Here is a 26,760-nt window from a genome sequence, read left to right on the forward strand (position 1 = left end):
AATAAAGACTTGAACGAACTATACGTTGAAAATCTATCACTTTCCATTATCTTACCAAACCATTCCTGATTATAGCAGTCAATCAAACGGACAGAGAGAAGGAGAGAGACAGAGAGAGAGAGCGTTTACCTCGTTTTGGTGCTAGACCTAACTTTTAAAATCTAGATAACCAATTGACAGCTTGTTACACAAACATTCTTCAATCATAAAAGAATTTTTTTTTTCATCAAGACAAGATCAGTACAATTCGAAGTTTTGAAAGTTTGAAAAAAGAAAAGCCCGGAAACGTGTAACGCAAACCGTCTTTCTCGTAGCAGACGACGGTTCTGCCTAGTGCCAGTTCTTCTGAACAGTCAACTGTCATCGCTCTAGTTCGTGTGAATCGCAGCCGTTTGTTGCGTTTAGATTCAGAGGTACACAATAACGTGCTATTGCAGATGAGCTTACAGCGAGTCTCATTGAAATCACAAACTGACGACTACATTGTGAAAAAAGGAAACTTGATCACACGGGTTTGCGATGGCTCAGGGGTAAGATAAACCACGCAAAAATAAATTCTTTGAAAATGTCTCGCTCTTTACGGAGGGCACCTAGGATGTTCAAAAGCGGTGAGTGTGTAAATAAAAGGGTGTTTGTACTGTGTGGAAAAGCCTGACAGTATCTGTGATGGTTTACGGGAGGCTTACTGGGGCTTTAAGCCTCCAAGCTGAAAGGCATTACCATAGTCCGGGCTTTATTGAAGATTACTTGACCAAAATTTCAACCAATTTGGTTGAAAAATGAGGGCGTGACAGTGCTGCCTCAACTTTCACAAAAAGCCATTTTTTGAAGAAATAAAAAAAAACGCGTGGGGATATCATACCCACAAACTCTCAGGTCAAATTTCACGAAGATCGGTCCAGCAGTTTTCTCTGAATTGCTCTACACACACACACACACACACACACACCACCACCACCACCCTCGTCTCGATTCCCCGTCTATGTAAAAACATTTAGACAAAACGTGACTAAATGTAAAGAGAGAGAGAGAGAGAGCGTGGTGACACGGGGGTGGGACATGGATACCGCCTCTGGGTTTGCACAAACAGTTGACCCCGTGTCCAACCCGGGCCGGATTCTAATCCGCGACCTTAAGTCAAACAAACCATACTGAGAGAGAAAGAGAGAGAGAGAGAGAGAGAGAGAGAGAGAGAGAGAGAGAGAGAGAGAGAGAGAGAGAGAGAGAGAGAGAGAGAGAGAGAGAGAGTAGTCACCGACAGACAGGGGAAGATGAAATAAATAATCAACGCTTGTACCCAGATAACAGAGTGAAAAAAAACAAGTCGCGTAAGGCGAAATTACTACATTTAGTCAAGCTGTGGAACTCACAGAATGAAACTGAACGCACAGCATTTTTTCACAATGACCGTAGTCCGCCGCTCGTGCAAAAGGCAGTAAAATTGACGAGCCAGTTTAGCGCGGTAGTGGTTGCGCTGTGCTGCACAGCACGCTTTTCTGTACCTCTCTTCGTTTTAACTTTCTGAGCGTGTTTTTAATCCAAACATATAAGAATAAGAATAAGAATAAGAATACTTTATTATCTCATAGAGAAATTCAGGCGTGGTACATAACAATAATACAAACAAGACATTGTTTTTACATCTATATATATAAACGACTAGTGTCTGTCTGTCTGTCTGTCTGTCTGTTCGCGATGCACGGCCAAAGTTCTCGGTGGATCTTTTTCAAATTTGGACACCGTATTCAGCTACACCCCGGACACAACCTCATCGATGAGATATTTCAACACGTGCTCTCAGCTGTGCGCGCTGAACCGATTTTGTTGGTGTTGTTGTTGTTGTTGTTGTCGGGATCCACTACCAGTAACTCTTCCTTATCTTCTCCAGTGTTTTCAGCCGCGATTATCTCCCTTCCTCCGTGTGGCGTCAATCCATATTCCCGTTACTACGTTACTATTTTTAGAAGGTCACTGCACGTTACTATTTTTAGAAGGTCTCCAGTGTTTTGCGCGTTTATCTCCTTTCCTTCGTGCGCCGGCGGAGCCGGCGTACATCCGGCAGAGCCGGGTCCCAGGCGCAGCCTGGTATTCGGCTCTACTTCTTCCCGGCGAAGCCGGTACCCGGCGAAGCGGGTAATCATCTAGTAAGACATATAGCACTATATAACAGGGCAGGTTATAAACACTCCTCCCACATACCTCTCTGGCCATATGATATCAATATGTATCCCACGACCTGCCTCTAAATTTGTCTCTGTTAGCTGAGGAGGGGATTATTCTGGATTATCCATCACAACCATATGAATTATCCATCACAACCGAGTCTCGATCTCACCTGTCATTGGTCTTTGTCTTTGGTCTCAGAGTACAACTGAATAATTTATAGAGGTCATCTGCATATTTATCGTTAACTCGGGACTACTTTTTTTTCAGCGAGATATTCTGCGGTGTAAAAGTCGAACTGACGTTTTTGGCTAACGATCTACAAACATTATCATTGAAGAAATAAAGAAAACAACAAAGAATGCACATAATCTGCTGGGTTGAATAAAGCTGAGGGAAGATTATGAGTTGTCCGATGCGATGAGACTGAGAGAGAGAGAGAGAGAGAGAGAGAGAGAGAGAGAGAGAGAGAGAGAGAGAGAGAGAGAGAGAGAGAGAGAGAGAGAGAGAGAGAGAGAGAGAGAGAGAGAGAGAGAGAGAGAGAGACTCGAGTGATTCAAGGCGCACAACTCTAGTAAAGTTGTCGTAACGAGGTACGCTTCATGGGCAACCGCTTAGATCAATCCTAACAACATCCTGATTCAAAATCTTGAGCGACGAAATAAAACTTACACTAAAACAGTATGCTTATAGTTTTGTTCATTTGTTATCGCTTTTAGAGCATTAATTGCTAAATCTGGTTCAATAGAACACGGCTGTCTCATCTGTCGTCTGCTACAGATCTGTCGTCTGTCGTTTACTATAGTATCTTCGGCTAGAGTTGACCAGCATGGAAATTGCCATTTTCAAAGTTGGTGATACCGTTAAAATAAAAGGTGGCGAAGAAGGTCGGATCTTGGACATCCAGAGACCACTAGGATACATGCGTTGCCGCATAAAAACAGTGAGTGGAATCGAAGTGATACGACAGAAACATGAACTCGTCAGAGTGCACGGAGCCTTGCACTCCCACAACACCCCCGGGCCCCTGTCTGAAAGTTTTTTGCCACCAGAGGTTGTCTCTGAACTGATGAGAGATGACTATTTTGATCCATCACCGGCAACAGAAAAGAAAAGAACATTTCAAGAAGTCAAGGACGAAGATATAGATACCTTTATCGGCACTCATGAAAACAAAAACACAGCAAAAAAAACACCAGAAGCGACATGTCCATCCTTCATCAGTTTATGCAAGCAAACGTTCCTGATGCCCCCCTTCAAATCGAGGAAATCGAGCCAACAGGACTCAGCAGAATCCTGAGCAAATTCTTCATTTCTGTGCGCCGACACGATGAGACCGAGTATGAGCCCTCAACCATACGCAGCTTTTTGCAAAGTTTTTCCAGATATCTTCGACAGAAAAACTATCCTCACGACATATATACGCACACAGCATTTTCTCAACTGCGTCAAACACTCACAGCTAAGCAAAAGGACCTAAAAAGGCCAAGGGGAAAGGAAACGCCCCAAACAAGTCATGCAGTCTCTCCACAGACGAAATCGACAAGCTCTACCAAAATGGACTGATGGGAACTCATCATCCAGAAGCCATCATAAACGGGCTTTGGTGGGCCAACACAACCCACTTTGGCCTTCGCGGAATAACAGCCCACCACAACATGCGATTGGGAGATGTTGCGCTTCAAACAGATGCCCTTGGCAATGAGTTTATAAGGTATGGTAGTTGTATGGAATTGTTGAATATTGTTGATACAGTTTAGGTAAAATAATGCACAAGTTTTTAAAGTAAAACATTATTCCTTTTTACATTTAGTCAAGTTTTGACTAAATGTTTTAACGTAGAGGGGGGAATCGAGACGAGGGTCGTGGTGGTGTATGTGTGTGTGTGTGTGTGTGTGTGTGTGTGTGTGTGTGTGTGTGTGTGTGTGTGTGTGTGTGTGTAGAGCGATTCAGAGTAAACTACTGGACCGATCTTTATGAAATTTTACATGAGAGTTCCTGGGTATGATATCCCCAGACGTTTTTTTCATTTTTTTGATAAATGTCTTTAATGACGTCATATCCGGCTTTTCGTGAAAGTTGAGGCGGCACTGTCACGCTCTCATTTTTCAACTAAATTGGTTGAAATTTTGGTCAAGTAATCTTTGACGAAGCCCGGACTTTAGTATTGCATTTCAGCTTGGAGGCTTAAAATTTAATTAATGAGTTTTCTCATTAAAGTTGTCATTCAAATCGATCTTTCGCAAACAGATTTAAAATTGATTGCATCGTATTCTTCATCACATGCTGAATCTAAAAATTTATACATATGTCATGTTTACTCTTAAAATGTGATCACAATTAACGAAAATAGAATAATTAGTCTTACGATTAAACTGTAATAAGTCGATCCAAAAATGATGTCATCTTATCCGTGATCATTTCCTGATTCCAAAAACATATAGATATGATAGGTTGTATTCAAAACAAGCTCAGAAAGTTAACATGAATACAGAAAAGCGCGCTTTCCTGCTTAGCACAATACGCTACCGCGCTAATCTGGCGTGTCAATATCACTACGTTTTGCACGTGGAAGGTGAGCGATTTCCTTTACGCGGGGATTGACGAAGCTGTACTGTCTTAGTGAATAAATACACTGCGTTCAGTTTCATCCCGTGAGTTCGACAGCTTGACTAAATGTAGTAATTTCGACTTACGCGACTTGTTTTTTTCTTATAGCCAACACCAAACCAGGTCACAACCCTCTGAATTAGAAAAGGGAAATTTAATCAAACCACCTGCGTGCCTAGGCGAACATTAAGAAAGGAAAATAAAAACATTCTAAGTTACCATTTTAATTTCAAATTAGTCACACACACACACACACACACAAAATCACACACAAGCAAAAAGACTGATATTAAAAAACAAAACATTAACCAAAAGATAATTAGTACCCACTTACTCTAAACATCATGAATACCAGTAAGTACTCTCTGTTTCCAGCTTCAACGAGAGGACGACCAAAACAAGAACCGGCGCTGATGTCAAAGACTTCAGACAGGTCAGACCATGCGAATGGGCAACCCCTGAAGACAAGCAACGTTGCCCCGTTCAACTCTACAAAGCATATGCCAGCAGGAGGCCAGTCGACTTCTGCAAAGACGATGACCCGTTTTATATTTCAACTACCACAGTACAAAACCCTAAACCCACTGACACATGGTTTAAGAGGCAACCGATCGGAAAAAAACTAAATCGGAGGAATTTTGAAAAACATGGCTGGAAAATGTGACTTGGACAAAGCCAAGAAAATAACCAACCACTCAGCACGCAAAACAATTATTAAAAACCTTGTTGCAAGTGATGTTCCACCTACTCACATCATGCAAATTTCAGGACACAGAAACATGCAAAGCCTAAATACATACTCGTCCATTACACAGAACCAACACAGGGAAATTTCACACATGATCAGTGGGGCCGCATGCAGCAAACAGCAACTGTCACTCACAGCCAAGACAACACAAACAGTACAGACAGACTTGCACTTCCAACCATGCCTGGCACTGACACAGAAACCTACATGAAGTCTATGTTTGCTGGCCCAGTTAGCAACTGCAGCATCACAGTCAACCTCAACATTCACAAAAATGCAGAAACAACACACAGTGTTAATGTCAGCCAGCAAAACAACTTGGTTTGATGTTATCAAACCCTCATATTACAACTGTTGAAGCCGATGAAGAGCCATTGGCTGTAGTTACTGTTTACACAACGTTCATGCTTACATTTGTAAACATAAAGTCTGTTATTTCTAATTTTTCCACTACTAACTCTAGTAACTGATGCTTGTTTATTTTGGCATTTATCTACTCATAACAACCATTTATGGGTCCATATCATAATGAACAAGTCATAAAGTCAGTGCCAAGTCTGACTGTCACCTTCATAAATGAGGGATTATTTGTTCTATTCTAAGCTTTAAGAAAATACTGCTTCAAATGACAGCTAACAGCAACACAGATCCTGTGTTGTTTGTCTTGATGATTTCAATGAAACATAACCTATTTTCCAAATTCTTTGACCAAGTTTCATATTCAGTTTGCAACCATTGCTATACTGTTTGTGAATAATATAATTTTAGTTTTAATACATGCTACTTATGGACATTTGTGTTATTTTTAATTTGATTGTGCAGGTGCACAATATATTCTAAGACTGTTACTTAAAACATAGCTCTGAATGCAGAATCGCATTGGAAGCTTGACATGTATGATAGAATACATATATCTTTGTTTAAATTCAAAACTGATTTTCTGTTTTTGCATTGGAAAACTCACTCTGTGTGTGTGTGTGTGTGTGTGTGTGTGTGTGTGTGTGTGTGTGTGTGTGTGTGTGTGTGTGTGTGTGTGTGTGTGTGTGTGTGTGTGTGTGTGTGTGTGTCAACTGTCAGTGTCACTATGTGTAGTCATCTGCAATGTCAACACGAGTGTGTGTATTTATGCTGATAATGTGATATTATGTGCAACAAGAGCACCTAAGAAATTATGAGTGTGTTATTTTTCAATTTTAAAGTAAACAACGTTCAGGTCATGCAGACAGATAGATCTAGGCTTAATCTTGGCATCTTACTGCCAGTGTCAATTTTTGACCTACATGTATGTATTGAATAGACCAGCAGAACAAAACTAATGCAGATCAGTACACTACAGGGTTCTGCAATAGGTCAAGTTAGTGTGTTGACTCCCCAGCAGGCACACTGCATTAATTTTGATGAGGTGGCTTCTGTAGGAAAATATATATGTCAACCCTGTTGGATGTTCAAACCCAAAAGTGGGTCAACTCGACAGTGGTGCGCCGTTTTTTCCCCAGACATAATGGCCTAAGACAACGACAGACATCAAAGTTAGGCTCACCTAAATGACGATTGAAGAAGTAAGTAATCCAAATTTGAACACTGAAGCACAAAGGCTCGAATAAACACAAATTCAGCAATCATCTTCATCGCTTGTAAAATCACACACGCGGTCTTTCGCAGTTTTGACGAATGCCAGCTCGGGTCACCGACTGAAACCGGCCGGTAACTGCACAGTATCAAATGCATTCGACGGCGCAATCTCGGAAACATGACGAAAGCCAGAAGCCAACAATGCAACATAATATTTCCAATTTCATTTCTACACTCTAGATATAACTGTTATTCGTTTTCTTAAGCAGTATAGATGACTGAATACAAAAGCAAACGTTTTATGGCGCATTTACCAAAAAGACAAAAGGGGACTCGTTTCGCACATGAATTTTATGACACGATTTGCGGTCGCGGAAGGTTTGATGAGCAGAGAACAGGCACTCGCAGAGTTTGTGTCAAAAAGTTCGTGTTTTTTTATGAAAACGTCGGAGTAATGGGATAAAAAGCTTACACACCTCGTCCTAAATATCGTGCATATTTTCCCTCCGGTCGATTTTCAGGTATTACCTCGCCTCGAGGTAATACCTGAAAATCGACCCTAGGGAAAATATGCACGATATTCAGAACTCGGAGTGTGTAACCTATATGTTTTTGGAATCAGGAACCGACAAAGAATAAGATGAAATTGTTTTTAAATCGATTTCGGAAATTTAAATGGAATCATAATTTTTATATTTTTAATTTTCAGAGCTTGTTTTTAATCTGAATATAACATATTTATATGTTTTTGGAATCAGAAAATGATGAATAATAAGATGAACGTAAATTTGGATCGTTTTATATAAAAATAACTTTAATTACAATATTCAGATTGTTAATGACCAAAGTCATTAATTAATTTTTAAGCCTTCAAGCTGAAATGCAATACCAAAGTCCGGCCTTCATCGAAGATTGCTTGGCCAAAATTTCAATCGATTTTATTGAAAAATGAGGGTGTGACAGTGCCGCTTCAATTTTTGGGCATTTGTCTTGTCTGGCTTTGCATTGTTTGGAGCTATGTCCCAATCTCTGGCACTTAGTACACCTTCTGACTGGGGCCACAAAGGGTTCTACAGCAAAGAAAGTTTTCACAATCTTCACTGTGTCTGGTATCGTTTTCTTAAAAAAAAAGAAGTGATTTTAACAGCTCAAGTAAGTTCCCACTTCTGTTTCCGTGAAGAGATTTTACTTTCTCGAAAGATTGTTGAAGTTTATCAAGGTCTTCGGAGAGTGGGATGGGTCTGATGACACCTTCCGTTGTTGCCTCTGGTATAGTGCATCTTATTTGCACTTGAGCGAGACAGGTGAGACTGGTGAGATTGGCAAGCTTATGTTGTTGTTTTTCATTACAGCAGGCAATCAAGAATTTGCCCGAGGGCAGAGGTCGTACACCTTCTATCTGACCGACCGCGTCAACCAAAACACGACACTGGCGTGATGGCCCAAACATAGCTGGACCTGTAGCCACGTTGGTGAGAATGACTGGGTATTGTGCAAAGGTTGGAGCAAGACTTGGTGTCACCTTTTTTGACTGTGTGTGTCTAGGGGACCCAGTTTTGACTGGTTGTGAGACTTTTGACTGTGGCTGTGCCAGAGCCTGTTCGGCATCACTGTTAGCAATGGGTGCTCTTTTCTTCCGCTGACGGCGGCGTTGAGTTTTAAAACTGTCATCGCCTTTTGTGCTTTGGGAAGGTGAAATGTTCCCGTCTTCTGAGGGCACTACTGCGTTGTGGTTATTGACACTGGCGTCAGCGTCAGAGTGGTTGTTTGAGCTCTCTTTTGTCTTTTTTGAACTTGTTGGAGAGAAGCTGTCGGAATCTCTTAACCTTTTTCGGGGTGTGCAACACAATGTGCTGTCCATAGATTCAGCAGCCTGGGTAGAGGTAGCCAAAGGTGGTTTGTCGCTTATGACAAAGGTGGCAGTGGCCATTGTGAAGGCCTTTTGGTGTTCAAATGCAGTGAGAATTGCTCAGAGAGCAGTGTGATTGTATGTAGTTGTGAGCGACCTTGGTAGAGGACTCTCTAAAAGCAAAATGAATAAAAATGAGCTTTGCTATGAGCAGGCTTCTCGCACTTTTATTGAAAAAAAAGAAAGGATGACAAAAGCGTCCCTTGACAAAGAGTGAGCTGAAGCTCACCCCCTAGCGACTTTCACTTCTCTCCCGAGAATCACGAGAATCACGAGGACTCCTGCAGGGCGAATAGAAAAGCCACTAGGGGCAGTTAACCGCCTCTCTGGTCCACGCCAAGAGCAGAGGGAGCTGTGTCATGTGCTAAGACACAAACAATTTGATTGTCCCCCTTTACCCTCAGGAATTCGGGAGGAAATCGTTATTTGAGCACTGACTTGGCGATGTAAGCTCGAGGTGCGTTAAAGCAGTCGCTATGAATGCAGCGTGTCTGCTTGTGAAGGACGCACTCTACGGGCCAGCAACTGCAGTGAAATTAGGGCAATGATTAACCCTGAGACCCTACTGCGTCACCGAAACATTGGTCATTGAACGCGTTATAAAAAAAACTCACAGGTTGCAGATTAATCATATGACATACATGACTATATATTCCAACAAAATTGATATTTGTTTGCATTAAAACAAGATCTTTGTTTCTAAAACTATATGATAGATATTGTTGTATACCATTTGTCAAATTTTGTTTTGAAAATAATGAGTTTTGCATGAGTATTGTTCGAGCAAGACATGATTTGTGGCCCATCGGAAATTCCCGTTATTCGTCACGTTCGTGTCCTATTATTTAAGATGTTTCAACCCCCAGATGTATGCGTTGACGTACACGTTCATTTTAACTTGAAAACGTCTTTGCCAACAACTGAAACAAATTAAAAAATGTTATCTGACTAATGTACACACCCATGCTTTGTAAAAGCTCCCATGCTTCGTGTATAAATGTCCCAGGTCTCACTAGCACATTTCTTCGACGTCAAATGTTAGGTCGAGACGCGCATCCTCATGTGAAACCTTTAATTTAGCCGCTTTCTGTGGTGTTAGATGGTTGCGAATGGTTGTGTGACTGTGAGTGACAGGGAAGCATTCATTCGGACACACAAGAGTCAGTTAGGTGGAGCACATGGTGTATTCAAAATGGTACCCAAGTACAGGAAGTGCGAATACCAGAAACTATGTAAGGTGTCTTATTACTAGAATACAGACTAACATTACATCCCCATTTCTGGGTTTCTAAAGATTTTAACATATGACTGGAAGTAGAATAGTACTGCATTACTGAAATATTGCTTACTTCACAAACAAAATGTTAAACCGAACATCACTATAATCAAAACCATTTGACTAGAAGTTTTGTAATATTGCTTATGTAAGTACTGCTTATTTAACAAACAAACTGTCAAACCGAACATCAATTATCGCGTTTTCTCGAAAAGAACGAAACCGAAAACACCAAAACACGATCACGCTGTGTCACGAAAGTCATTTCACAGATCGAGTCTTTTGCGAGGTTTGACGAGGCGTCCAGATCTTGTTTTGATCATTCCATCTGTAGCAGCAGCGTTTGGAATGTCACATGTCTGCTGTCTGGTATCGCTGAAGCTGGACTCCTCAGACCGGCGTTTGTTTGGACTGGGTACGAACGAGGTGATGATGGAGATGGTGTAGCAGTCACTACAGCCTGGTTGGTTCCCGGAGTTCTCATCCACACCTGCTGTCCTGGTGGTAGGGGTGACAGTGCTCTGGCGCGGTTACGCTTGTCATATTTGTCTTTCTGCTGCGCCTTGAGGCGGGCGTCCCTCTCACGAAACTGGATTCGGTCTGGCTGACGAGGAACGTAGCTGGACGGATGTGTGGGGATTTTAGTCCTCAGCTTTCTTCCCATCAGGAGCTCTGCTGGGCTTTCTCCCTGTTGCAGTGGTGTTGCTCGATAATTGAGAAGAGCAATGTAGGGGTCTTTGGCTTTCTTCAGAAGATTCTTTACTGTTTGCACTGCACGCTCTGCCTCACCGTTGCTTTGAGGGTGATGCGGACTGCTTGTGATGTGAGTGAAGCCATATGATTCTGCAAACTTGATGAAATCTCTCGAGTCATATTGCGGGCCGTTGTCTGAGACTACCACTTCAGGTATACCTTGGCAAGCAAAGATGGACTTGAGATTTTCTATGACTGCAGGTGATGTCTGTTTCAGGTGAGCTATCTCTACCCAGCGTGAGTAGTAATCAACTACTGTAAGGTAATGCTGACCATTCAGTACGATTGGTTTCTGCGAATCGTAGTGGGCGAGCACTGGCGCTGAGCTCAGCTGCTTCTTGAGAGTTTGAAATGCCTGTTCTTGTGCTACTTCCCATGTCCAGTCGTTCTCCTTCTTTAGAAGATCTCTCAGGGGCTTGGTTGTTTCTGCTAGTTTGGGAGCAAACTTGCCGACATGGTTGACCATTCCCAGAAACCGTCTCAACTCTGGGACATTCTCTGGTCAGGGAAAGTTTGAGATCGCTGAGACTTTGTCGGGATCAATCTTGATGCCGTCTTTGTTTATGATGTGCCCCAGGAATATGATTTCCCCTGTCGAAAAGACGCATTTGTCATTGAGTGTTGCTCTTGCTTTTTTCAGTCTTTGTAGTACCAGCCGGAGTCTCACATCATGTTCTTCAGTGTTCTTTCCACTGATGAGGACGTCATCGATGTCAACGACGACCCCTGGTATTCCTGACAATATGTGTGTCATTTCTCTATGGAATATCTCCGGTCCTGAGTTTATGCCGAAGGGCAACCTTCTGAAACAGTATCTCCCGAAGGGAGTGATGAAGGTAGTAAGTTCCTGGGATTCTTCTGCCAGTGGTATTTGATAGAACCCACTGTTACAATCCAGCTTAGTGAAAACTGTTGCTCCCGACAACTGAGCCAGAAGTTCGTCAGTTGTTGGCAAGGGAAAGTTCTCTCTCTTCACCGACTCGTTCAGTTTTGTCAGGTCCACACAGACTCTGACCTTGTCATTCGCCTTGGGTACGACCACTATAGGTGCGCACCACTCTGTTGGTGTCGTGACTTGTCTGATAACTTCAAGGTCTTCAAGGCGTTTCAGCTCTTGCTTCACTTTCTGTTGCATTGGGAGAGGAATGCGTCGAGGTGTTGACACAGCATAGGGGACCGCGTCGTCTCTCATACTGATCCTGTACGTGTTTTCCAGCCTACCCAATCCCTCGAAAAGCTCTTGGAACTCTTCTCTGACATTGTCTTGGTCAAGTTGGTGTTCTTTCGAAGTTTGGAGAATGTTAATCCTTTCCAAGAGTTTCAACTCATCGATGGCTGGTCTGCCAAGCAATGGCTCACGGAGACCTCCAATGACATAAAGATCTTGGGTTGTCTTTGTCATCTCAGTTGCAAGTGTGGCAGAGAATCTGCCAATCCGGTCGCGATATAACCTTGAACGGTTGAAAACGACGTTAAACACCAAATAAAGAAAGAAAGAAAGAAAGAATCTGCCAATAACGTTGATCTCAGTGTGTCCTGGGCCGAACAGTTTCTTGTCTGTTTTCTTCAGTGCAGGCAAATTTCTCTGGAAATAACGCTCTGGAACGACAGAAACATCTGCTCCAGTGTTGATACGAAACTTGACACGCTGACCGTTGACTTTTATTTCAGCGTACCAAAGATCTTCAGTCAGAGTGTTTACTTTGGTTTGGTCTCTTTCTTTCGTTCTTGCTGAAAATGAAATCGAACCAAGTAGGACTTCGTATTCTTCTTCCATGTGTCGAACAAACTTCTTTAATAATAATAATAATAATAATAATAATAATAATTGTCAGTAAGTACTGGTGTCACATGACTGATGTGAACCAGTTGATTGGCTAATGGCGATGCGCTTAAATCTGTTAGCGCACTCTTGGAGTGCGCTAACTTTTCCACAGAGCGTATTCTTACGCCCTTTGCCAAAGCGAGACTGTACTCTCATCCTCAGAATTAATTAATGACATGTAGCTTATATTCTCCACAATACCAAATGACCATAAATTCCCTGCTTCTCAATTAAAGCAGAAGTGGGTTTTTTTCTGACAGATTGCATGTGCCTGTGCCAGTGCCAGTGATCTAAAAATAGAAGCCGCTGTGTTTCATCTCATTTTCGCCGACTTGCATAGATTCTTCTCATAATATGCCGTGTTAGTGGCATGTAGCTTATCATCCACATTTCCAAATGATGAGTTAGCATACAATTCCCAGCGGCTAACAGAAAACACAAGTGTTATTCCGATAACGTACACAGCATTTGGAAGACTGATTCGATCGACTCTGTCATACGTAGCAGACTACACTGAAATACGACTGCATCAGTTCAGTAAATGAATGGTTTCCGAATTATTATTTCAAGGCAAGAACAATCGTAATCGAAAACGTGTAGGGTTCAGAACGTTCTTACCATATAATTATAAGACTTATTACCAGCCTACCTGGCTCATTCGTGCAGACTCAGTGACAGTGCAGACTGCAGTGGTTCGGTTGTTCTTGCCTAGCAGACGACATAAACCCCGCTAAGCAAATTAACATGTTGGGCAAATGTGAAAGAAAAAACGATGGGGATATAATACGTGTAGGGTTCAGAGCATTCTTACCGTTCATATTTAGTATCAGACTCCCCGATGAGTGAAGATACAACACGAGAAATATGCCACATTTATTTTGAAAATGTGCGAACCGTCGAGTCCTTCGTGGGGTAGTCAATTCAAGGGGAGTCACTCCGCACAGTCAATCCATCGAAGCTCGACTGAAGGTTTCGAATTGCAAATAATGAAGAGCACAGTCCTTTCTCCGAGTTCAAATGAGGTATCTCTGAAAGATCATCACTGTTCAGCTTAACGCTACACTGGAATTTACCAACAGAAATCAAAATGCGTGAGATGAAAGCACGACACACTTGAGACACCGGCCCACACAAAAGTAGATCTTACTGTACACGACCTGACCACACAGTTATGCCTATTCAAATGCGCGTAGCAAAATGTGCGTTTGGAATCTTCTTTTTTCTATGGCGGTACTGACAATATCGTTATTGAAACAATCCCAGTGCACTAAGGGATTTATAGAGCAAATCTCGAAAATAATTATTGAACTCAGCGCTATGCGCTTCGTTCAATAATGGATTTTCTCGATTTGCTCTATAAATCCCTTAGTGCACTGGGATGTCTCAATAACTTAAATAATAATAATAATAAATGAGCATTTATATAGCGCAACATCATAACTTTACAATTATGCTCTTTGCGCTTGACACATTTAAAATTAAACACAGTTATACAAGCATTTACATCTACATTCATAGTCAACAACGCTTAATAAAAAGCATACACCATCAAACATACATTACAAAAGATTCTTCCACTAACTAAGTAATAAAAACATGAATAAAATAGGTAGTAAAAAACAAGGAAATACCAGCTGAATACCCTTAATCAAACAGAACATGTTATCAACAATGCTGCGACACATCACTGCATAATGTCCCTTTTTGGAACATGCCCGGCATTCGGCATCCCTGGCAGGACAGTCTTTCCTGTTGTGGTTGGGTGACTTGCCGCATCTGTCACATTTACTTGCTTTGTTGTTGCTTGAATGTTGTTGATGGTGATCTTTCTTGTAGCTCTGTTTGTTGAACTTCTTTCCACCCTGGACTCTGTGGACTTGAGTGGTCTCATTGCCTGACATGGACTGCATCTGATTTTTCGAAGTCTCATGTGCCCTGCAGATTTGTATGGCCTTATCCAGAGTAAGAGTTTTATTTTCCAGAAGTTTCTCACGAACAGCATGATCGCGTACACCTATGACCACTCTGTCGCGGATCATCCGCTCTGCCTCTTGGAAGTTACATGTTTTTGACATCTTACGAAGCACTGCAACATATGCATCAATAGACTCTCCTTGTTCCTGGTTCCTCCCGTGGAACTTGTACGACTCATACACCTCATGAGTAGAGCCAACGAAGAAATCTCTGAACTTCAGAATGACTGTCTTGATGTCCTTTCTATCTTCCTGATCTGTGAATGCTAAGCCCTCATACACCTCCTGTGCCTCATCTCCCGCAACAGCTAGGAAAACTGCACACTGGTAGTGAATCGATTCCTTGTCAAGTCTAGTGGCTATGGCATAGTTTTCCCACTGACGTTCAAATCTTCTCCAGTTGTGTTCCATATTGGAGCTACTGATCTCAATCCTGGATGGCACTGGTATGCTTGCAGTAAAATGTTTTGCTGCTGGAATCTGCACGGGGGCGTCTTCTGCCATGTTTCAACAGTCAGTCTTGCGGATCTTATCTCACAGACAAATGTTCAACTTTATACAGAAAATAACTATCTACTCACTTCTGTTGTTTGTTCACTTCTGACACCATGTGGTGTTAGATGGTTGCGAGTGGTTGTGTGACTGTGAGTGACAGGGAAGCATTCATTCGGACACACAAGAGTCAGTTAGGTGGAGCACATGGTGTATTCAAAATGGTACCCAAGTACAGGAAGTCCGAATACCAGAAACTATGTAAGGTGTCTTATTACTAGAATACAGACTAACACTACACTTTCGGCTTTTTCCCCCCTGGCTAGGTGGGTAAAAACGTGTAAAGGTAATATCTCCAGTTTGACTAAAGTTAGGAACCTAATTTGCACACACCCTTTGACCCACAATTCCAAGCTACTCACCACATTTGAACTCAATTATTGACCCCAGAGTGCCAGAGATACAAGTCTAAACTCTAGTGGGACAAGCAAACAAACAAACAGACAGAGCAAAACATATATAGCCACTTTATTGCATAAAGGCGGCTATAATAAAACTACAAGGTACGTCACTCAGCTTGGAGTCTTGCTGTAATTACTTCAGAAAAACAAATGCAAGCAATCATTGCCAATGTCGAGGACCTTTGTAACTTTAGAATTACTAGATAAAATGGATGTTCTAACTATCTGTACCTTTAATATTTCGCTGCATGTCCGCCGCACGTTTTTAAACCGTATTCTGTTCGACCAAACGTTTCTGTCGGCGGCTAGTCACTTCGCTTGGGTTCCTCATGTTTGTACAAATAATATGATGGTTAAAAACAACCTGCGGCGTACATCAGCTGAAAAATAAAGGTGCATATAGTTAAACCAGTCATTCAACTTGATTTATTTTACCTTACAGGTGACTCCTAGATCAAACACGACTTGAAGCTGAGTAACGTACCTTGTAGTTTTCTTATGATAGTGTTGGTGCAGTGAGCGATACCTACCACCTTTGCACAGACATACAGTGTATTGACACATTGTCAGATTGTGTGTGGAACTACTTCCCTATCGACGAAGTTAGTCTTCTGTGTAGGAGTGTTCTCCCATTGCTCTTGTTCTTAGAAATTAATTATACCTTTTTTTGATGCTTCGACGATGAACAATGCGAGAAAAAACAGTATTCTGCAGAACAGAGACTTAAAGACATAGAGAGACAAACATACACAGCGTGTGTGTGTGTGTGTGTGTGTGTGTGTGTGTGTGTGTGAGGCAGACACAATCATAGAGAACGACAGAGAGACCGAGGAGTGGTATGTTTGGGTTTGTGCGCGTGTGTGTGTGATGTATATATATATATATATATGTGTGTGTGTGTGTGTCTGTCTGTGTGTGCGTGTGTGTGTGTGTGTGTGTCCGTGCGCGAATGAGCGAGAGAGGGAGAGAGAAGTCCTGGCTGACCGAAACTGGTCGAACAAAACAACGCTGTTTTGGCATCAAGTACACAATGGGGACCTAATTTGCATCGGTGTTTTTCAGCTCAATATGAATTCCGAAAAAAATAGATATATATCAGGATGATGCAATGGAACCAAATTTGTGTTTTTACAATTTGAACTTCAAGCAACCTTTTGATTATCAAATTCATGAAACATATTTTTGGACTGTCAAGCTGAAATGCACGACCATTTTCTGTACGAGGTCAAAGTATGATGCCAATCAATTTGATTTAAAAATACGGTCGCCACAGTACCGTCTCAACTCTTGTCAAAGCCGTATATGACATCATCAGAGACATTAATTAAGAGAATGAGAACAAGATCTAGAAATACCACATGAGAGGTTTTATAAACATCTGCACAGAAGATTTCTGGGAATCTCTCTCTCTCTCTCTCTCTCTCTCTCTCTCTCTCTCTCTCTCTTGCATTCTCAACACACATACACACGTACGCACGCACACACGCATCCACGCACGCACGTACGCACACACACACTAACACAAGCATAAACACACACACACACACACACACACACACACACACACACACACACATGTATATCTGTAGGATATTTTTCAATGCTAACGTCCAACCGTTACTCATAAAACTTTGTAATTTACGAACCAAATCATTTATTATAATAACCCAACACATCAAAATTGCACAAAACTGCACACCAAAATATGTGAAATAGTCTTATCAAAACAAATTCAACAGAAAACTTATGTGTACTGTCAATGCACTACACATTTTCAAAGGGAAAATGTCGTTCTGATTGACAGCTAGATTGTCCATAGCCTTCTGACATTTCATAGTTATAGTTGTTATAGCTGTTTTGACATTTCATGTGTTTTGTCATGCATCAAACTGTTGATAAAAATCAGAAAGCCATCCGCAAAAAAGTTCAGGGAAGACGTTTACAGTGCATTCAAGTAAACACACTTTTTAAATATAAGGTCGATTAGGCTAACACACGCGAAAAGAGTCATTCTTACTAATTGTCGATGTTTTTCAGTTCTATTGCGAACACGTCGGATATTGCCATGGTCTTCAAGGCGATGGTCTTCCTATAAATAGTATAACGATTCGGAAAGAGGTAGCTGGCTGTAAATGATAGTTCGGCATTCCTAATGGTGCATGTATTGTTCTTCTCAAAAGGTAAAGAACGCGTGCTTTGATGACGTTTTTATCGAGTAATTGGACATAAACGGAAAGTTCTAGTAACGCATTCATACATTGTCTTCAACTTAGGACAGCTTAATGCAAACATATTTTGCAACAACAACAAAACACACAATGGTAAGTCATTTGAGATAGCAGACGCTGTTATGCAACGTGCCAAAACATAATGTCAAAAGTACAGGTCCGCCTTTGCAGACTCTGTCGCTTTTTCCATCTAAATTAACTCTAAATGCCAGCTAATACACACAAAAATCCAACCTGTCTGAAAAGGTATATCTTTATGTTCAGAAGTCTTTCTGACATGTCGCATAACAGCATAAATCACGTCGCGAAAAAATTAGGAAAAACTCACAAAACTTGATCAATTTGAGCTGTTCTAACCGTGTGTCGATTTTACTACGGGCAACTTTCCTTTTGTGAATTTGATTTTCGAGACTCAGAGTATTATGTGTTTTCCGTTTAACTGTACATGTATGCAAAATCGAGCTTTTTGCTGCTTATTACTTTCAATATGGCAAATTAATAAGTAATTGCCAATCATCATTTCAATAGTGTGGTATACTACCCAGGGACTATGGCAAATAGTCCTACCTGTCTTTTGTACTCCACACAAAAAAAACCCCACCTGAGAACCTCAGAACCTGAAGTGTCAATAGTAGCAGGTGCTGTTTGAACAAAGTATATAAAACTGAAAAGCAAAAGATATTTAATCATGGACTTACAAGAAAAATACCTTAAAGAGTAACTGTCATCTATATCTTTTCCAATCAAACAGATGCCATTTCAAGTACGATTTCTATTAATCCTTTCAGTCCCGCTTTCTATTTTTTTCTGAGACAAGGGAAATAACTCACTCCAGTGAACCACACGAGCAGGAATTTTGATTCTTGCCTGAACTTTCAAATGGTAGACAGCTTTTCCTTTTTCCTGTGCTTTTTAGATGACTTGGATTTCTCAGAGTGGGCGAGTTTTCCCCGATAAGGGTGCTGACTCCAACTAATCAGTATTCAGCTCACACCCGGGGGAAGACGGGGCCTGACAGCTAGTTGCCTCCAGCATGAAAAAATACACAGATGGTGTATAAACTACAAAGACAACACTACAATATTATTAGCAGTTAAATACATGTGCTAGGGTTTCAAAGGATTATTGAATAAGCAGTTCAATGCATAAAATCACCCTTGTCGTTAAGTTGTAAAAGATGAGATCGCATAAGAACATATTCAATTCCTCATATTATTTAAAACTACAACACGAGAACTATAACGGTATTCATATAATCAAAAAGTAAACGGCAACATCAGAATAATGTATTACAGTATTAACAGATGATCCAGGAAAACTCCAGTTTATAGTTATACCACCAATACATTCCTTGGCACATTAAGCTCTGTTTAGAATACTAACTCAGAGTTTAAATCTACCCTGCACCCCCTCTCGGCACTTGGACTATTTTGATTTGTTCAATTGCGAATATTGAAGCTGGATACATGCTTGTGTAAGTGTGAGTTTTGAACGGCCAACAACAAATGAAATATAGCTGCAGAATGCAGTGTTGATCTTTGGAGGGCTCTGCCTGAAATTTCCAAACCCGTACAGACATATCGATCTCTGCCAAGAGCAACCAAGACCTCCAAAGCTGTGCGCAATCCTTAAATGACAGTATTAACTTTGCTTGCGCATCATTTTGGCTGTCTTTGGTGTCAAGATTCTTCCAAACTCTCCCTCAGTTTTGTTCTGCATGGCGGTCATGCATGACACTTGAAAACCTCACCGGGTGCAGAATAAGCTAAAATTCTACATTAGATGTTACGTCACGAAAACATGCATAATTGCAGTAACCCGATCCCACTGAACCTTTCCGTCACATGCAAGAGCTCAGTCGTGTTTGTTTCCTCCAAATCTGTCCTCGTACAGAGAAGATATTTTCCCCAAGTACTGGTCAATACGAAGCAGAGGTGTGGAGTTGTTGACCTGCGCCTTGATTCGACCCTCTGAAAACGCCCGGAATAGTCCCACTTTGTCGCCACGAAGGAAGATGGGTACATCCTGTGCCAGAACTCTGAAGACTCCCGCAATATATCCCTTGCCCCATTCACCCTTTTCCACACTTCCATCACCTAGAATCAGAAACAAAATATCAGTTAGTAAGCCGGTACAAAAGACTATTCAGTTGACAAAAGTATCAAGACAACAAAAACATAAACAATAAGATGAGGGGGGGGGGGAGTTAGCATCATTTACACCTTAAGACAAACGGTTAGAAAAGCGGAGGCTGTATATATGAGCAGAAACCTTAAAGTCCCAGTCTGCCTAAAATGGTTTACAGAACGATTTAAATCTTCTCACGAAAAAAAATGTTCTAACCTTAAGGAACACACTTACAATAGCATTTAAAAGCATTAAATGACACAGTTCGTTTGAATGGCTATTTATTTTGCGTAAACCACACACAAGATTTCGTGGTTTATTTTATCCTTGAGACATCGTGAACACGTGGCACATACTTTCCTTTTTTCACAATTTCGTCGTCAGTTTGTGATTTCGATGAGACTTGCTGTATATCTGCAATAGCACGTAATTGTGTACCTCTGAATCCAAAATGCAACAAACGACTGCGAGCTACACAAACGTATCCGTATCGGCGGCAGTTAGCTTCCAAGACGCAAGCAATATGCAGAAACTTCGTCTGCTTGAGGAAACACGACCTTGCGCGATCTGCTTCCGGGCTCCCTTTTTTCAAACTTTCAAAACTTCGAATCGTACTGATCTTGTCTTGATGAAAAAAGAAATCTTTTATGATTTAAGAATGATTGTGTGACAAGCTGTCCATTTATTATTTAGATTTTAACAGTTAGTTCCAGCGCCAAAACGAGGCGTCCGATTGTGGTACTAGACATTCCGGCTTGCCACGCAAAAATAAATTCTTTGACAAATGCTCGTTTTATACAGAGGGCACCTAGGATTTTCTCAAGCGGTGAGGGTGAAAGGGTGTTTGTACTGTATGTAAAAGCCGGACAGTGTCTGTTACCAGAAACGGATGGTTTACAGGAGGCTGCGTGTGCCTTTAAGCAAACACACGAAACATGTCAGGCACATACCTTGACGCAAGTTGATGAAGACAGGGTGTTCTTCTCCATTTCCATGGATAATGTAGAGCTGTAAAACAGCATCGACGTCACGGACAATGTCCTCAGTGATGCACGCCTGGCAAAGTTCGATGAGCATGTCTTCAATGTCGCTGTCTGAAGTCAGTATCTCGTCTTTAATCTCATTCTCCATACGCTCTGTAACCAATTAACATTACGCATCAGATTCCCTGAATTCTTTTGCACGTGATTTAATCTTTCTAAATGTTAGATACACAATTGTGCTTGAGTAGCTGAATACCATGACTGCAACTGTCTTAAACGACAGTCTGATGACAGATCCCAGAGGAAGTTTACTTTCAAAATCCCTATAATGTGACGCGTTCTATAGATGATTCAGTGACATTAAAACATTTCATTCTGAATTTAACACACGAGTGCAACATAACGTAAAACAAAACTATGAGAGGGGAAAGGTTTCGATTTTGAGACGATGGCCGTAGTTTTGCCTTGACCAAAGGTATGTATCAAGAAGGCCGAGATGATTCGAAGAAAACAATCCATCGTCTCTCAATAACATAGATTATTCTAATTCATTTGTCACTGTTGATGGCATGGCAAGCAACTGTTGTCTGACAATACCTGTGAGAACAAAATTAAATGAAGATGGTTTACACTTTCTTGACTGTCCCATCTGCTGAAAGGTCTCGTCTGACGATTCACTAAAGTGCTCTTTAATTTGAGTTATCAACTTATTGGCAATGAACTTCTGTTTATGAAGCAACTCTAGTTGTCAAGGGAGATGTATTTTGCTTAATAATTCCCTGCAGTATTGTAATTTTTACCAAAGACGCACGCTTTAAGTTACTGTTGATGGTTTAACTCTGGCTGAGTAATAGCTTCCTAGAGATAATTCATGTGTAATATATCACTTAGAAATGTGCTTCATGTTTGGGATACTTTTGTTTTGGTTTGCACACTTTGTATAGTTCAAAGGTTTTCTTCCCAAGCCTTTTTTCTGTTTAATGAACAGATAAAACATCGATGAATTAAGCAACAGTAATAACAAATATTTACTTAATAAAATAGGTCTCTTACCTTTTAACATAGATCCTGAATTCTCCACCTGTGTGAGAAGATATGAAGTTTTAAAAGCAAACGAAAACAGTTACCTCAAGTAGAATATTCCTATTTAACTTTCATTCATTTTTAGTCGCAGATTCGGTTTGTTTGTTTAAATTTAATGTAGACTCTATTTTATATTCCAGATGCAATCAATCGTACTAATCTCGTTCTTTCTGCTTATTATTTTGTCAAGCACAACATTGTAGGGCATTTTATCAAATAAGGAAGAGAAAGAAACAAAACACCAAGTAAACAATATACATGAATAAACTCCTTTCACAATCTTCCATAACACTATGCACATTTTAGTTTTTAATATTCTGCACCCACAACCAATTATTAAAAAACAATGACTTAATGTGTATGATGATATAGTGGCAGTTACCTCCCTTTTTATTCAAAAGAATGAACAAAATATCATGGCAAACAATTACTCTGCATCTCTGAAACATCAGAGTTCGCTTTTTCTTCTTCTTTGGCCATTGCAAACACCATTGTTGATTTGTTTTGTTTATGTTAAATAAAATAGGCCATACACGGCTAAAAGTGTATCACGTTCTGGATCTGGATCTGGATCTGGATGTAGTACATTGCAGTAGCCAATAATGGCTGTCGTCGCAATGGGCGAGAGAGCGCAGCGTGACGGAGTTTAAAAACTTTCTATACATGCATGCCCTTCCAGGTTGGTGGTGTCAACTGCTGGAATTTGGGCAGTGTTTAAAAGCAGGATAAAAACACCTGGCGGTGCGCCTATGGTGGTGGGGCCCTGCCAACACCTGATGTAAATGTGTTGGCAGTTGCTGAATGTACCACGGAGTCTTGTAGGCGGTTCCATTCAGCCGGCGTCCTGACAAAAAAAGAGTTTCTATACGGTTCAGATCGGCTATCCGGAATTTTGAAGGGTCTCGAGTTGTTGTAGACTCGCTTCTCAACGGGGTTTTCTGATGTGCACCCGTGAAACTTTGTTGATGTAATTTTCCGCTTGGTCTTATCTGCGGGGGTGAGGAAACTTTCTGGGGGTATGGCTGGTACTTGTCCTCCCGTTATTTTATATAGCATTGTCAGGCGGAGTTGTTTGCGCCGATCTGCAAGTGTGGGTAGGTTTAGTCGCTGTAGCATTGCTGTGATGCAGCCAGGTTCTCTGGATCTGTAGTCTTTGCAGATGAATCTGGCTGCCTTGTGCTGTACCTTCTCGATTTTGTCGATGTCCTGTTTTAGATAAGGGTCCCACACAACTGCCCCATACTCAAGGGTCGATCGGACAAGAGTGACGTACGCCATGCGTCTGCACTCTTGCGGGCAGTTGTGCAGGTTTCTTCGTAGGAATCCGAGGACGGACCCTGCCTTGTTGCAGATGTTGCAGATGTGGGGTGACCATTTCAGGTCGGAGGATATTTGGATGCCGAGATAGGTACTCTGGCTGACGTGTTTAAGGATGGTATTGTCCAGTGTGTAGAAGTACTGGGATTTGGGTTTGGTGGATAAGATGTAGCATTTCTGCGCGTTGAATCTCATGCCCCATTGTTCTGCCCAGCACTCTAGGTTCTTAAGGTCTTTTTGAAGTTCGATGTGGTCCTGGAATGAGCGTATGTCACGGTAGAGTAGGCAGTCGTCTGCGAAGAGTCGTACGTTTGCCTTCACTTGATCGGGGAGGTCGTTTATGTGCACAAGGAAGAGAAGAGGTCCAAGGACCGTTCCCTGTGGGACTCCCGAAATGACTGGGACTTCGTCGCTTGCTTCTCCTTCCAGCACCACCTTCATCTTCCGCTTTGTCAGGAAATTGGAGAGCCAGGTGTGGATGGGTCCACGGACACCGTAGTGGTCCAGCTTGCCGAGCAGCTTGTGGTGGGGGATCTAGCTGCAAACAATTCTAAAACATTCCACTTCAGAGCAAGGAATGTCAAACTTGTCAGTTTTCAACTGCCGAATGGCTTCTGTGTGACCTTAACAGGTGACTGAGGGGAACCAAACTTCTATCTATATATATATATATATATATATATATACGACTTGTGTGTGTGTGTGTGTGTGTGTGTGTGTGTGTGTGTTTGTGTGTGTGTGTGTGTATGTGTGTGTGTGTGTGTGTGTGTGTGTGTGTGTGTGTGTGTGTGTGTGTGTGTGTGTGTGTGTGTGTTCGCGATGCACGGCCAAAGTTCTCGATGGATCTGCTTCATGGTAAGCATATTCAGGTACACCCCGGACACAATCTGGTCGATGAAAATTTTCAACACGTGCTCTCAGCGCGCAGCGCTGAACCGATTTTGTTTTTTTTCTGTTCATCCATTCCCAGTAACTCTTCCTTATCTTCTCCAATGTTTTGCGTTTATCTCCCTTCCTTCGTGTGGCGTCAATCCATATTCCCGTTACTATTTTTAGAAGGTCACTGTCCACAACGCTCAATCCATATTCCCGTTACTATTTTTAGAAGGTCACTGTCCACAACGCTCCTTATCTTCTCCAGTGTTTTGCGCGTTTATCTCCCTTCCTTCGTGTGGCGTCAATCGCGTACGGTGCGCTACTCACCCGGCGAAGCCGGCGTACGGTGCGCCACTCACCCGGCTTCGCTCGGCGAAGCCGGGTACTCGGCGAAGCCGGGTATTAGGTTCTACTTCTTCCCGGCGAAGCCGGCTACCCGGCGAAGCGGGTATTCATCTAGTACATCATATGTGAGGGTCAGCAATGGCTGTAAAGGATTCAACTCCAGCTTCAAAAACGTGTGAGAAAACAACTCTAGTTAGCTTTATTTTGACACGATTACATCAACTCCTTGACCTTGAAAGCAGACGAGGGTCAACCAAACTTGCGTCATGTATGGAGGTCATCAATTTCGGGCAGTGTGAAGTTTTAAAGCTCAAGCTTCAGAAACATTAGTTTTTTAAAGTTTTTTTTACAAACAGCCATCTTCAAAGCAGACAAACACGACCTATTTCTCCCACATCAATTACTCAGGTGAGTCAATGATCTCTGTCCTTTACTTCTTTGTTCATTAAAATAAAACATATGCAAGTAATAAATCAGGAATTAAACAAACAAATCAAAGCGACATAACAAATACATACACATTATAGAATGTATTTCTTAAAATAAAAAGGCTAACAACAATATAAAGTCATGATATATAGAATAATGAAAAATTACATTAGAAAAAAAGTCATGTACAGATTCTTACGTTAATTTCATACTAAAATAAGAAATAACGAATTCAGACATTTTCTTGCCTTGGCCTGTTTAGAACCACGTGACGTGGTGATGGTAATCAGCTGACCAGACGTACGAGAGCAAGCCAACAGTCTATCGAACTGTTCAGTCAGTGTGTCAGAAGGCGCAGGTTGCACCCAGGCAACGATCTGCAAAGGAGCATGACTGCACTTTCAGAAACAGTGGATAGTTCAGTTTAAGTATGCAGATATCTACCAATGGATTTTTGATTTCACACGCACAGGCTTATTTACTCAATATATTAGGAATGCTTGCAAGTGCAAATATAGAAATGATTCAAATGAACATATTATCAACATACACATCGTGAAGACACACGCTGGTAGAGTGACAGCCAGCAAGCCAGCCAGCCAGCCAGAGACACGCACGCACGTACTCACGCACGCACACATACGTGCACGCACGAAGACACGTACCAACATGCAAGAACGCACACAAGTGTGCTTATATTGATGTGTTTAATGTTGTTGTGTGTTTATATGGCCAGCCACAATGTAATTTCTCATTTCAAGATAATAAAGTAGTATTGTATTGTGTTGTATTGTATTGTATTATAGAAAAACAACGCAGAATGAGATATACAAACACAGACACAAACATACAAACACACACTTACTAGCAAACACACACTTACTAGCAAACACACACACACATACACGCGCGCACGCACACACACACGCACACACATACACACACACACACACACACACACACACACACACACACACACACATATATATCCTATTTATCCCTCTCCATTCAGCACCTTCCTCTCCAGCCCAAAAACACATTGAGGGCTTGTGGCGATGACTCTGTCGGGACCCTGCATGGTGGTTACTTCGTACAGCAATCGTTCGCGTGAGCGTGTTGTAGTGTCCCTGTGTAAATACTGATTACTTTGGTTACTTGAAAAATGTACATATCTTTAATAAAAATTTCTTCTAAGTTCATCTAAAAAAAATTATGGAACACTGAAAGGTGCATGCTGTTGGCTCTATCAAATAAAATTTCAGTTTCAAATAATTTAAACATCACTACGGTTGATTGCAGTATAGCCGGTAGAGTTCGGGATGTCTACAACCTAACCTCGCTTATCTTTTAGAACACTACCAGCTACTTTTGAATACACGAGTGCCTTAGAGAGGTAGTTTATACGTGGGCCGTGTTACATTCTGCTAAAACAAGAAAGGGAATTCTCTCCACTGCCTTCAGACAAGGCTTACTCTCCCCGTGATCCTAATTTGATCTGGCTGCACAATCGTCTTCTTCCTTTGAGGGATGTCGTGTAAACTCGACCAAACCTGCCTCGCATGTATGTTAACCCAACTTGCCTTCGCGGTA

The 26,760-nt window shown here is 41.5% G+C and overlaps 1 protein-coding gene across 1 annotated transcript in view; it reads right to left on the reverse strand.

Annotated features, from left to right (window-relative positions):
• Positions 1-17,317: 17,317 nt before the first annotated feature.
• LOC138962222 (uncharacterized) overlaps positions 17,318-26,760 on the reverse strand; it is a 44,457-nt gene continuing 35,014 nt past the window's right edge. The window contains exons 12-16 of the mRNA XM_070333951.1: positions 26,186-26,297; positions 25,419-25,547; positions 22,174-22,201; positions 21,088-21,273; positions 17,318-20,106 (exon numbers count right to left, since the gene is read on the reverse strand). Coding sequence (XP_070190052.1) covers positions 19,865-20,106; positions 21,088-21,273; positions 22,174-22,201; positions 25,419-25,547; positions 26,186-26,297 — 697 coding nt within the window. The 3' untranslated portion in view covers positions 17,318-19,864. The remainder of the gene's footprint in view (positions 20,107-21,087; positions 21,274-22,173; positions 22,202-25,418; positions 25,548-26,185; positions 26,298-26,760) is intronic.

Source organism: Littorina saxatilis, linkage group LG3 (assembly GCF_037325665.1).
Source record: "Littorina saxatilis isolate snail1 linkage group LG3, US_GU_Lsax_2.0, whole genome shotgun sequence".
Taxonomy (NCBI): domain Eukaryota; kingdom Metazoa; phylum Mollusca; class Gastropoda; order Littorinimorpha; family Littorinidae; genus Littorina; species Littorina saxatilis.